Here is a 14,024-nt window from a genome sequence, read left to right on the forward strand (position 1 = left end):
GCATATATGTTTTTGTTTGTAGCTTCACCATGCCAATATACCATCATGTTCAATAAAGCACAGATTCAACCTACAGTCTCCTTATTGGACCCAGGTATAACGGTTTATAAGCTACACGAATTCTGCTTCATTTAGTGAGGACAGAACAGAATTAAGAAAACAGAAATCTAAATCAATTGAATATTTGGTGCAACTGCACTTTCCCTTCAAAACAGCGTCAAAGCTGCAATTCTTCTAGGTTTACTTTTACTAAATTATTGAAGGAACTTAGCAGAGAGGTTGTTCTAGATATCTTGGTGAACTAACCACAGATCTTCTGTCAACTGAAGCTTGAGCAAATCCTTCCGTCTCTTCATGTAATAAATACAGACTTTGTGATTTTGAGATCAGAGCTATGTTAAGGGCTATGTTATCACTTTCAGAACTCCTTGTTCTTATTTACACTAAAGATTGTTCTTAATTTCTTAATGACACCTGTCTAAATTTTTTCCACAGCATAATTTACAAATAAAATATTAGTCAATAGTTTGGAGACACCTCTTCATGCAATGGTTTTCCTTATTCTTATTGTAATTTGCACATTGCAGATTTAGACTGAAAGCAGTAAAACCACAAATGAAGACCAAGAATTACCTTTGCTGTGGCAGATAAGTTCATCAGAGTTTCCAGTCTCAGAAAATGCAAATTAACAGCACTTCAGATAAATGATGCACAGATATCAAGTAGCAAACACTTATCAACATCAACTGAACAGAGGTATCTGCGAGAAGAAGGCTTTTATGGTCAAATTTCTGCAAAGAAACAACTACTGAAGACTAGGGATGGGCGAACCTAAACTGTAAAGATCTGGACCTGTACCGAACACATAGTGTTACAGTTACAGTTCAGGTCAAGTTTGGGTCCAGGGCCTGTAAAAAAAGCATAACATTAATAATAAACATTATAGTTATACTTACCTGTACAGCGACACATCCTACCGTCCTGTTGTCTCTGGGTAGCATCTGCTTCGGGGCCGCTCATTAACTTCCGGCGGTGTTCAGTGCACCCTGATGTTATCATACGAACATTACCAACGCTGGCCAAAAATTGTCGAGCATCGAGCAGTGGAGTGAATAATCCAGAAGTAAATGAGCGGCCCCGGAAGTAGATACGGCTGGGAGATAGCGAGATGGGAGGACGCGTCGTTGGACTGGTTAGTCTAATTATAATGTTTATTATTAATTTTATGCTTTTTTACAGCCCCCCACCCCATCCCATATCTGTAAAGTCCATGCTCAGGGTTCGGATGCAAGTTCGCGTCATCTCCGGTCCTGAGCTCGAACTTTACAAAAAAACTCGGGCGAACCCGCTGACCCAGAACATCGGGGGGGTTCGCCCATCACTACTGAGGACAAAAGCAAGAAGAGACAAGCCACACCAAAACTAGACATTAAATAACTGTAAATTTGCACTGTGGTATGATGAGTCAAAATTTGAGATTTTTGATGCCAACTGACATGTCTTTGTGAGATGTAGAAACGGTGAGCAGATGGTTTCTACATCTATGTGGCCCATTGTGAAGCCTTCAGTCTGTATCTACAATGTGCACTTTTCAACCAAGAACACAGAAAACCACTGGATGAGCAGTTGTGTCCAAACTTTTGACAAGTGCAGTAAATAATTTAATTAGCAATGTATGCTAGCTAAATTGTAAAAGTAACTTCACTGCACACTCCCAAAATGATGCAACTAAAAAGATTTTTATTTTGTAATTCTACTGGGTTTCTGAAAATTAATTCAGTACTGTTCATTGTTTCCACTCTCCTGAATCTTTGTTACGATGTTGCATTTTTGGAATTGAAGAAACTTGGAGTTGAATGTGGTTGCTCTGATGTGAAAAGAGAGACGTTGTGCAGTGTTGGGAGACTCAAAATATCTTATCTAGTCACGTATATAACTCAATTACTTTTCATTCACCCTGTGGTATTAAGAAATATAGATCCTTTTATTTGCATAATTTTGGGAATGTGCAGTGAAGTTACTTTTAAGTGCCATGGGACCCATTCTGATCTGCTAGTACCCCCATCCCATTGACACAGAGTGCACCCCAAATTATTCTTACTTTCTAGCAATATTATTATAGGGTGTGTATAGTAGCAGTCTAAATCTTGTTTCATATTTTTTTTTATCTTTTTAGAAGGTATTATACTATCTCAGCTTACAGGGGTTATGTTTCATGTTCCATTGATTTACAGGGTAGCCACCTACCCTGTACTAAAGAAATGTATTGTTCATTGTGGAGAACATCAATTATGTATAATTGTTAATGAAAGATTAAACCCTTCTACAAAATTTAATGCCCATCTTATTCTGGTGTCATTTTAGTTTAGCATATAATAAATGTTAACACAACCAGCACCATCCTTTATCTCCATCTATAGACAGAGATAATATAAATTTACCTGAAAACATCATAGTCATCATAAAACGGCTGCTTCTGAACCACTGTGAAAGCAATTGTTTGCACAATCAAACTAAAGATGGTGTTCAGAACCATTGACAATAACAAAGGTGGAGAAATGAGCTGTCCAGAAGGCCGATAAGGAGCCAATTTCAGAGCGGGGCCAGTAAGACTCACTGAAAAAGAATATTATCCCGTAAGTAAATGACAGCACAATTTAATTACTAACTGACAAAATTCCCTCAACCATCTACTGTGATATGGTGTAGAAGAAATTTACTTACTTTTGAGGCATACAGAAAATTCAAAATATTACAAATAAAGATGAAAGAATTGATTAAAAAAATGGTATTGGATTTAGTTTCAGAAGCATTTTTTAATTTTCTTGATTCCAGAGGCAGATGGCCTCCCTTTTGTAATATTAGATGTAGGGTTAGGAATGGATAAGAAAATAAATATAATACCTTTTTATGCTGTTCACATGTTCTGCTGTGCAGCTCCCTCTGGTTCTAGTCACTCTTCAAGACTCTTCTGCAACTACGACCCTGATTAGACCTCAACTCTTTGACTTGGCATCATGCAACATCAAAATGTCATGAGGCCTGATCAGTGACAGAGTCCAAAAGCCCTGATGAGTGACTGGAGCAAAAAACATTGTGTACTGGGACAAGGGAAGGCCAAGAAGAGGTAAGTATTGTGCTAATTTTCTTTTAACCCTATGTCTATTATGTGCCTTGGTTTGAGTGACCTCAGACCATAATAAACATTTGTTTTCACATCTAATCTAATTTAGGCAGATTCGCTCAACATAATTACTAATATCATAAACCATTATTAAAAAAAAGATCACTTTTTTCCCCAGAAAATAACCCCTTTACCCCAAAGGTGGTTTGCATGTTAATAACCAGACCAATTTTTACAATTCTGACCACTATCTCTTTATGAGGTAATAACTCTGGAAAGCTTCCATGCATCCTGGGGATTCTGACATTGTTTTCTCGTGACATATTGTACTTCATGATAGGGGTAAAAATTCTTTGATAAGACGTGTTTATTTGTGAAAAAAAAACAGAAATTTGATGAACATTTTGAAAATTTAATAATTTTCCAATCTTGAATTTTCATGCCCTTAAATCAGAAATATGTCACACAAAATACTTAATAAGTAACATTTCCCACATATCTACTTTACATGAGCACAATTTTGGAACCATTTTTTTTGTTAGGAAGTTATAAGGGTTGAAAGTTGACCTGCAATTTTTTTATTTTTGCAACAAAATTTACAAAACCATTTTTTTAGGGACCACCTCACATTTGAAGTCACTTTGACGCATCTATATGATAGAAAATACCCAAAAGTGACACCATTCTAAAAACTACACCCATCAAGGTACTCAAAACCACATTCAAGAAGTTTATTAACCCTTCAGGTGCTTGACAGGAATTTTTAAAATGTTTTAAAAAAATGAACATTTAACTTTTCTTCACAAAAAATTGAATTCAGATTCAGTTTGTTTTATTTTCCCAAGTGTAGGAGGAGAAATTGGACCGCAAATTTCATTGTGCAATTTGTCCTGAGTATGCGGATACCCCATATATGCAGGTAAACCACTCTTTGGGAGTATGGCAGAGCTTGGAAGGGAAGGAGCGCCGTTTGACTTTTCAGTGCATAATTGGCTGGAATTGAGGTCGGACGCAATGTTGCGTTTGGAGAGCCCCTGATGTGCCCCAATATTGGAAACTCCCCACAAATACTCCATTTTGGAAAGTGGACCCCCTAAGGAACTTATCTTGATGTATCGTGAACCCCAACTGCTTCACAGAAGTTTATAATGTAGAGTCGTAAAAATAAAAAATCATATTTTTTTTCACAAAAATGATCTTTACGCCCCAATTTTTTATTTTCCTAAGGGTAACATTTGAAATTGGACCAAAAAAGTTTTTGTGCAATTTGTCCTGAGTATGCTGATACCATATATGTGAGGATTATCCGCTGTTTGGGCGCATGGCAGCGGTCGAAAGGGAAGGAGCGCGGTTTGACTTTTACAGTGCAAAATTGGTTGGAATGGTTTGGAGAGCCACTGACGTGCCTAAACAGTGGAAAACCCCAATTCTAACTCCAACCATAACCCCAACACACCGCTAACTCTAATCCCAACCCTAACAATAACCCTAACCACAAACCTAACCCTAGCACACCCTGTTATGATTGGGTCACCGAGGAGGAGAGCAAGCCCAAGCTAAGCCACAGAAAACCAGAGAAGATGGTAACTTAGCAGATTGCAGACCCCTGATCCTATCCACACAACTAGCAGTAGCCGTGGAGTGTACCTTCGATGATCCTAGATGCCTCGGCACAGCGAGAGAGCTAACTAAGCCTAAAGAAAGAAAGGGGAAATCTAAACTGCCCCAGAGCACACCCCAAAGGAATAGATAGCCCCCAAATATATATTGTCGGTGAGACAAGATGAAAACACAAACGCAGGCAGGAAAATAGACTGAGCAAATGATGAGGCCCATACTGACTAGACAGGACAGGAAAGGAAAGACACTGTCTGCAATCACACAAAAAACCCTGCAAAAAGTCCAACACGTCTGATGCAAAAACACTGAAGTCGCACGACTTCGCCCATTATATCAGCACTCTGGTATATTCTGAAAGCAGAGCAAAAAGAGGCCAATCTAATAAGGGACAAAAACAAACTGGCACAAGCAGTAACATGTGGATGGTGATTCAGCACAGCCTCAGCCTGAGCTGGCTGACCCACACAAAACTGAGATAGACAAAACCAGATCAAATGCAAACAGAATAGCAAATGAACACTTAGCTAAACATGCAGGGACTGAGCTGGAAACATTAGACCTCAGGAGGCAAGAAGAAAATCACCAGCAGGGATAGAGGGAGTCGGCTGTCTTAAATCCCAGTCTGAAACCCCAGATCTCCAATCGTCGCCCTCATTATCAGGTGGCAAGCCTCTGTTGATCAGATCAGCTCCATTACCTCTAGTAACCACCAGAGGGAGCCCAGAAAGAGAACTCACAACCCCTCTGTCAATCTGACCAGCTCCACTACCTTCAGTAATAACCAGAGGGAAACAGAAAGCGAATTCACAACAACACCCCTAACCCTGATCCCAACCCTAAACCTAATCCCAACTCTAACCCTAATCCCAACCCTAACCATACTCCTAAATTTAGCCCCAACTCTAACCCAAACTTTAGCCCCAATCCTAACCCTAACTTTAGCCCCAATCCCAACCCTAACCCCAACCCTAACCCTAACTTTAGCCCCAACCCCATCCCTAACCCCAACCCTAACCCTAATGAGAAAATGGAAATACATTTTTTTAATTTTATCATTTTTCCCTAACTATGGAAGTGGAAAAAGGGGGTTTCATTTACTATTTATAGTAGGTTTATACAGCCGATTTTTGGTAGCTGTCACACACTAAAAGACACTTTTTATTGCAAAAAATAGTTTTTGCATCACCACATTTTGAGAGGTATAATTTTTCCATATTTTTGCCCACATAGTCTTGTGAAGTCTTGTTTTTTGCAGGACGAGTTGCTGTTTTTATTGGCACCATTTTCGAGCACATGACATTTTTTGATCACTTTTTATTCTGATTTTTTGGAGGCAGAATGAACAAAAACCATCAATTCATTAATTTCTTTTGGGGGGCCCTTTATACCATTCCATGTGTGGTAAAATTGATAACGCAGTTTTATTCTTTTGGTTAGTATGATTACAGCGTTGCCTCAGTTATATCTTTTTTTATGTTTGCAGCTTTTCTACAATAAACTTTTTTTATATAAAAAATAATTATTTTTGCATCACTTTATTCTGAGAGCTATAACTTTTTAATTTTTCCAGTGATGGGGCTATATTGTGGCTTGTTTTTCGCAGGACAAGATGACATTTTCAGCGGTACCACTGTTATTTATATCCGTCTTTTTGATTGCGTGTTATTCCACTTTTTGTTCAGGGGTATGATGATAAAGCATTGTTTTTTTGCCTTGTTTTTTTTTTAATGGTGTTCACTAAACGGGGTTATCTAGTGAGACAGTTTTATAGGTCGGGTTGTTACGGATGCAGCAATACTAAATATGTGTACTTTTATTGTTGAGATTTTCTTTTTTAATTTAAATATTTATTTGTTGCTGGAATAAATATTGATTTTTTTATTATTACTAAAAATATTTTTATAATTATTTAAAAAATTTTTTTATTTAATTCTTCTTTTACACCTTGTCCCACTATGGGACACTTATTTGGTGCAGCCTGATCGCTTCTCTTGTCATGCATAGCTGCATGCTATAGAAGATGTCAGGGCTGCAGCTTCTGTGCACTGACCTGTGAGACTTCCTGACATGCACTGCACATGACAGGAAGTCTCTCAGGCTTGGAGACCTGGATGTCATCATGACGACATCAAGTCTCCATGGCAGCGATTAGGACCCCGCGTCATGCCGCGGGGTCTCTGATCCAAAGGCAGAGTGGCGGTCACAGCTGACAGCACCTCTGCCTGCTCCCGGAATGCTGCGATCATATTTAATCGCAGTGTTCTGGGGGTTAAAGTGCCGGGAGCGGTCCGTGACCGCTTTTAGCTCTTAGTGCCGGGTGTCAGCTGTGAGAATCAGCTGAAACCCGACCGCAATCATCCACACACCCCCCCCTTGAGCGTAGCTAATTGCGTATGATGTACTATCCCATCCATGGCCATTAAGGCCCAGGGCACATGGACAGGATAGTACATCATATGTCAGAAAGGGGTTAAGATACCTAGATATACAGTAAAGATATAAAATTTATGTGAAAAAGATGAATGTGAACATATGTTCATAGCTACTATACATTATTTTTTTAACGTGTGAACACAGCTTTAGCATAAAGTATAATAAAATTATAATAGTTCATCTACATACACTCATTTTTCATGGATTTCCTTCAGCATACTTACTTGTTAAAGTGACGGCAATGGTTATAGCCACATCTTGCATCATGTAAAGATGGACTCCAATAAACTTTTGTTTCTACATAAAAAGAAAAAGTAAAAGGTATAAACTTTTTATGCAAAACGAGAGCAAAGAAGATAACCGAAAATTTGGGAGCAAGATTATTATGCAACCCGTAATATTGTTATGCAGAACTCAACAATGTATGTTACACATCTACAATGTTAGTTTTTAGGTGTAACATGCCTAGTGTGCATGCCCTATTGCTGAAGTTCCCGAGTGTTGTTTTCCGATAATTTTCTAGTTAGAAAAGTAGCAGAAATGTTAAAGGCTTATTCACTATATTGAAAATGATCACTTGTCCACTGCTCCGATCACTCTTTATTTTTAATGGGACTGTTGAGAAAGGCCAAAATCTTCTCGGCTATCGTCAACAATCCTACAGAAAATAAATGGAGCATTGACATAGTATAATAAAAAGAAGAAAGAAAAAAATACTCCTGCTATATCTCCTCATTTTTCTACCTCCTGTCTCCTCAATTCCTCTTCCAATGGGGGTTGTTACATGACCACTGCAGCCAATCAGCTGTCACTGATTGGCTGCAGGTATGACATTTTGTTCGAAGTGGTGAATTTGCACCAAGCATAATCTGTCTTTTATAAAACACTGTTTTGCAGCTTCACTAAATTTTATGACAAAGATGTAACACGTGCTTGTAAATATTGGAGAAGTAGAAACCGTAATAGTAAAGCAGTAATAATGATGACAGCATCACAAGAACAATATGAAATGGTTGTTACAATAACACTAGGCATTTAAAGACAAATTTGGAAAGGGCTATATTAATGTACAACTAATAATGATGGCATCAATTTAACATATTAAAATATATGATCGTACCCAAAATAGAAGCAGCATACATGAGAATTCAATCAAAGCATACATTGCTATATACTTGAACATGCAGAATGATGTTACAAGGCAGTTTCTTCCTTCTCTGAAAAGAAAAATAAATATTTAACTAAATAGAAATAAGTGGCATAATGTATTAGTTTTTATTTGCCAAATAACTGCCATACTTTTATCTTGAAGGTAATACACATTTTCATCTTGAAGATAACTAGTGGGGTTTTGCCAGAATGAAAAGTGTATTGTAGACAATAGTTGCTAATTTATATATGATCTACTAGTGCTATCTATGTGCCAAAGATTTTACGTTTTCACATAAGAAGAGTTTAAAAATGGCACCAAAATTTGTCCCACAATTTCAACTGAACAAGGCAATACCCCATATGTGGTTATACAGTACTACTTAGCCATACAGAGAGACTCGGGAGGAACGGAGCGCTATTTGCCTATTCAAGTGAATGGTTCTATGCACGTCAGTGTGTTTCCATGGACCATGTTTCCATGGGCAAAACATGCTTACATGTCCATTTGTTTTTAAGGGTATGTGCACACGCTGCGGAATGCTCTGCGGATTTGGCCATAGGTAAATCTGCAGGTCAAAAGACCTGCGGTTTTACCTGCGGATTGGCCTGCGGTTTTGCCCTGCGGTTTTTCATCTCCCCAATGGAGGAGATGGCAAACTGCAGCGGAGTCCGCAGAAAGAATTGACATGTCAATTCTTTCTGCAGTTTTGAAGAAACAGCAAATCCGCGCGGAAAATTCCGCAGCGTCTGCACAGCGTTTTTTTTCCATAAGTTAGAGGGCTACTGTACACCACAGCAAAAACTGCTGTGGATCCGCAGCGGCCAAATCCGCTGCAGATCCGCAGCAGAATCCGCAGCGTGTGCACACACCCTTAATGCTGCACGGGCTACAAAACGTCACACATACGTGCATACGCATAACACATATGGATGTCATCCGTGTGACACGCATCAGAGCCGGAAAAGAAGAGGCGTTACAGTAAGCGCTGTTCCCCAGTGCTGATTCTCATAACTCTACCCCACAAATGTGAACCCCACTTACCACCATTACAGGGCAAGTGGGAAGAGCCAGGCAAAGCGCCAGAATTGGCGCATCCAATAGATGTGCCTTTTCTGGGCAGCTGCGGGCTGCTATTTTTAGGCTGGGGGGTTAATATCCATGGCCCCTTACCAGCCTGAGAATGCCAGACCCCAGTTGTGAGTTTTAGCCAGGCTGGTTGTCAAAAATGGGGGTGACCCCATGCCATTTTTTAAATAAATAAAAAAAACGTCGTGGGGATCCCTCTATTCTTGATAACCAGCCTTGGTGAAGCTGACAGCTAAGAATTTCAGCCCCCAGCTGTGAGTTTTGCCTGGCTGGTGATAGAAAATACAGGGGAACCCATGCTGTTTTTATCATTTATTTATTTATAGTGCAGGTGGCGGCTGATGAATATCCCAATCAGCCTCTCCTGCTGTCACTGCTATTAGCAGCAGCAGGGGTAGGCTGATGGGAGTAATAAATGGTATCAGAAAGGGGTTAAAAAACTTAATATTATGTCATGGTGAGGAAAAAAATCATTGCATTGTGATTCAACTAAAAAATGACTAAAGTTTGCACACTAAAGTTGTAGTAAAGTAAAAAAAAATAATACCGTATATACTTGCATATAAGCTGAGATTTTCAGCCCATTTTCATATTCATATTCATGTTTTTAATGAGCGGTACCACGTGACCGTTGAAGGAAGGAAGGGAGACCATGGGAGAAGCGGGGCTGCAGAGACCGCATCAGGAGGGGGTAAGTATATCCTATATTCACCTGTCCCTGGTCCATCGCTGCTCGCTGCTGTGTGCCATGTCCTCTGTCAGTGACATTCAGGCAGCAGAGGGCGTGATGACGTGGTTAGCGCGTGCTGCGCCCTCTGCTGCCTGAACAGTCACTGACAGAGGATGCCGCACACAGCGGCAAGCAGCGATGGACTGAGGACAGGTCAATATCGCCAGTGCCGGGTCCTGAGCCAGTGGCGACACTGGCACCTGTCCCCCAGCGATGGAGAGGTGAGTATGTCATTTTTTTTTATTTGCAGCAGCATATGGGGGCATAATCTATGGAGCAGCATGCGGGGGCATAATATATGGAGCAGCATATGGGGGCATAATATATGGAGCAGCATATGGGGACATAATATATGGAGCATTTTGTGGGGCAGCATATGGGGCATAATCTATGGAGCAGCATATGGGGGCATAATATATGGAGCATATTATGGGGGCATAATCTATGGAGCATTTTATAGGTGCATAATATATGGAGCATCTTATGGGGGCATAATCTATGGAGCATTTTATGGGGCAGCATATGGAGGCATAATCTATGGAGCATCTTATGGGGGCAGCATATGGGGGCATAATTTATGGAGCATCTTATGGAGCAGCATATGGGGCATAATCTATGGAGCATCTTATGGGGGCAGTATATGGGGGCATAATCTATGGAGCATTTTATGGGGGCATAATCTATGGAGCATCTTATGGGGCAGCATATGGGGCATAATCTATGGAGCATCTCATGGGGGCAGCATATGGGGCATAATCTATGGGGCATCTTATGGGGCATAATCTATGGATCATCTTATGGGGCCTATTCTATGGAGCATCTTATGGAGCAGCATATGGGGCATATTCTATGGAGCATCTTATGGAGCCATAACCTTCATAGAGCAGCATATGGGGCATATTATTCTATGGAGCATCTTATGGGGCCATCAGCCTTTATGGAGCAGCATATGGGGCATATTATTCTATGGATCATCTTATGGGGCCATTATTAACTTTTGTGCGGCATTTTATGGAGAGTATTTTGTATGGAGCATCTTATGGGGCCCTTCATGAACTGTATGGAGCATTATATGGGGCTCCTGATTCAATATGGATATTCAAAAACATTTAACCTACTGATGTCTCAATTAATTTTACTTTTATTGGTATCTATTTTTATTTTTGAAATTTACCAGTAGCTGCTGCATTTTCCACCCTAGGCTTTTACGCGAGCCAATAAGTTTTCACAGTTTTTTGTGGCAAAATTAGGGGGGTTGGCTTACACTCAGGTCGGCTTATACACAAGTATATACAATATCTATGAGACTTGAAAACATATGATCTGGCTAGCCTAAAACTGTATTTATGCTACGTTAGTTAAATTGAACACCTATTGTTTAAATTTTTTAATAGCACAAAACAGTGGCTTTAAACTCAATACAGAAAATTTGGGATGATCCTTGTTAAAATGGTACTTTCTATAGTTATTACATGCCTTCACTTTAGTAAAACTCACTTGATCAGTTTTGGCACACATTCAATATTGGGGTATTTCGAAGTAAATGGTGAAGCTACAGAGGCCTCCAGTTCTGATAAAGAGATTCCAGCATGAGCCACCTTTAAGGCCTGAAAAACATGACAATATTTAATTGAGAAAGATGAATGTTACAGAATATTTAGGTAGTGCCATATTCCTCTCACATGTTGTTGTGTCAGTTGGTATTGAGGGCATCTTAATTACTCTTAATTATTCTTAATCTGTATTTGTTGAACTGATACATTATCCCGTAATCCTCTTGTAGTTATCAATAAATAGCTCTATATTTACATATGGCACACTTTCATGATAAACCTGTACAACCCCTTTAAAGAATAACTGTACTGTCAAGTAACTTTTCAAAATAAGCTGTCCCACATGTGTACATGAAGAATAACAACACTATTCCTAATTTGCAATTGACACTGAGCTGGTGGGAGGAGACAAGCTGCTATGATGTCTCCCATACACAGAACAGCACAGAGACAGTTTTGCACTCCTTACTTAGCACACAGACAGAACCAGCAGCAGCAGAGTACCATATTTTTGGACTCTAAGACACTCTTTTTTCCCAAAAAATTTTTTGGGAAAATGAGGGTGTGTCTTATTGTCGGAATATACTTACAAATACTGTGGCGGCAGTAGAAGTCGGGAAATTCTGCGGCGGTCCCGGTCAAATGCTGCAGGGCGATAATCACACTCCCTTCTCAGGCTGGTGTGGCAGATGCGGCAGGTTCGGTTGTGATGCTCTGTGGTACTGGGAAGGCTCCGTCAACATTTTGTGAAAGCCCAGAAGCCATTGCTGCAATGCGTTGGCCTCCGGGAAAATGGCCACTGGGGGCGACTCATGCTGAGATCTCAATCTCGGCAAAGAGATCTTGTTGCCAAGGTCTCAATCTGACCATGTGCCGCCTCCAGTGGCCATTTTCCTGGAGGCCATCGCATTGCAGCAATGGATGAACGGGGACCTCCGGGCTTTCACAAAATGCTAGCAGAGCACTGCCGCACCACAGAACACCGCCGCACCACAGAACACCGCCGCACCACTGCTGCACCAGTCGCATCTGCTGCACCAGACAGGGATGGGATTTCCCGGAGGCCACCGCACCTGCCACACCAGCCAGGGATGGAATACATATCACCGGACCACCGAACACCCCTGTGACCATGCTCCACCAGCAGTGCCGATCCCTCCCCCAGTAAGCTGAATTCTGACTGTATGATCAACCCCCATTTGACACTTTAATTTTTTCCCTATTTTCCTTCTGAAAATTTGGGGTGTGTCTTATGGTCTGGTGAGTCTTAAAGTCTGAAAAATATGGTACATCATTATAAGAAAATCCTAAGCAATGAAGATGGTGAGTTAAATATATGTAAGAAAGCTCTACATGAATTTTAGTTGATCTTGTGTCATGACTGTGCCACACCCTGCTGGCACCTGTGGTGCTTCTAGGATTAGAAGATCATGACGATTAGATGATCACAAGTACTCTTTGGTATTTGAGTGGCCATTTATGAGTTAAGGTTTATGGTTTCTTGTGGTAAGGAAGTTGTTAAGAATTCCTTGTTTAAAATCTGCTGAGTTTTCCATTGGCTTCTGTGTCAGCAGTGGCTTATTGGGACTACGCCCCTTTCATTATTTAAAACCCTCTCCTAACTTCCTTCCATTCTAGCTATAGAGTTTCTATCCTGTGCTTTACTTCTCTGGAGTAAGTGATCATGGAGAAACCGTTGTGTTCCTTTTGAAACCTGTGGAGTTCCACTTGTTTGTGTGTTTGTCTCCTGTCTGTCTCTTTCCCGGAGTTGTCTTATCATAGTAGTAAGGCTACTGTCTTGCCATCCTTCTCGCTGTCTGTGGCTAAACCCAGGGTCAGTCAGGGCTAAGGCAAGTGATGGTACAGGGGAGAAAGACCCATTTAGGGTGATTAGGTGAGTGTTTAGGGGTCACCATCATTTCTCTCTTCCTATTGTCAGTGCTCGTCTTGTGCTGTTTCCCCACCTCTTTGCGTTGCACACCGGGCATCTCTCAGTAATGTTTATTATTTCAATTTTTGGGGAAAGTGGAGTTTAGAACTTTTGCTGTGATACTGTTAGAGCAATGAGACTAGAACTCTCTACTAGAGGAAATTGTCATGGTGAATGAATCAAAAGAATTAAAAAATGGAATGAATGCCTCTTTTGAAGAATGATTATAATACAAAATTTATGCACTAAATTTCAGAAATAGGTTGATGATGCAAGGATTTATTCTGAATCTGTGATATTTGGAGTCAGGAATGAATTTTTGCCTAAAATATCTCTTCTGTCTTATTGAAGGAAGGAGGGGTTGTCTTCCACTGAATCAACATTGCAATAGAATA

At 40.2% G+C, this 14,024-nt stretch overlaps 1 protein-coding gene across 3 annotated transcripts in view; it reads right to left on the reverse strand.

Moving 5' to 3' along the window:
* LOC141092481 (probable cation-transporting ATPase 13A4) overlaps window positions 1–14,024 on the reverse strand; it is a 401,167-nt gene that overhangs the window by 12,244 nt on the left and 374,899 nt on the right. For all 3 annotated transcript variants that reach the window (XM_073578652.1, XM_073578653.1, XM_073578651.1), the window contains 4 exons: window positions 11,644–11,753; window positions 8,298–8,394; window positions 7,402–7,474; window positions 2,442–2,616 (listed from right to left, as the gene is read on the reverse strand). In XM_073578652.1, coding sequence (XP_073434753.1) covers window positions 2,442–2,616; window positions 7,402–7,474; window positions 8,298–8,394; window positions 11,644–11,753 — 455 coding nt within the window. The remainder of the gene's footprint in view (window positions 1–2,441; window positions 2,617–7,401; window positions 7,475–8,297; window positions 8,395–11,643; window positions 11,754–14,024) is intronic.

This window comes from Dendrobates tinctorius, unplaced genomic scaffold (genome assembly GCF_039654945.1).
Source record: "Dendrobates tinctorius isolate UK_male_01 unplaced genomic scaffold, ASM3965494v1 ptg000060l, whole genome shotgun sequence".
Lineage (NCBI taxonomy): Eukaryota > Metazoa > Chordata > Amphibia > Anura > Dendrobatidae > Dendrobates > Dendrobates tinctorius.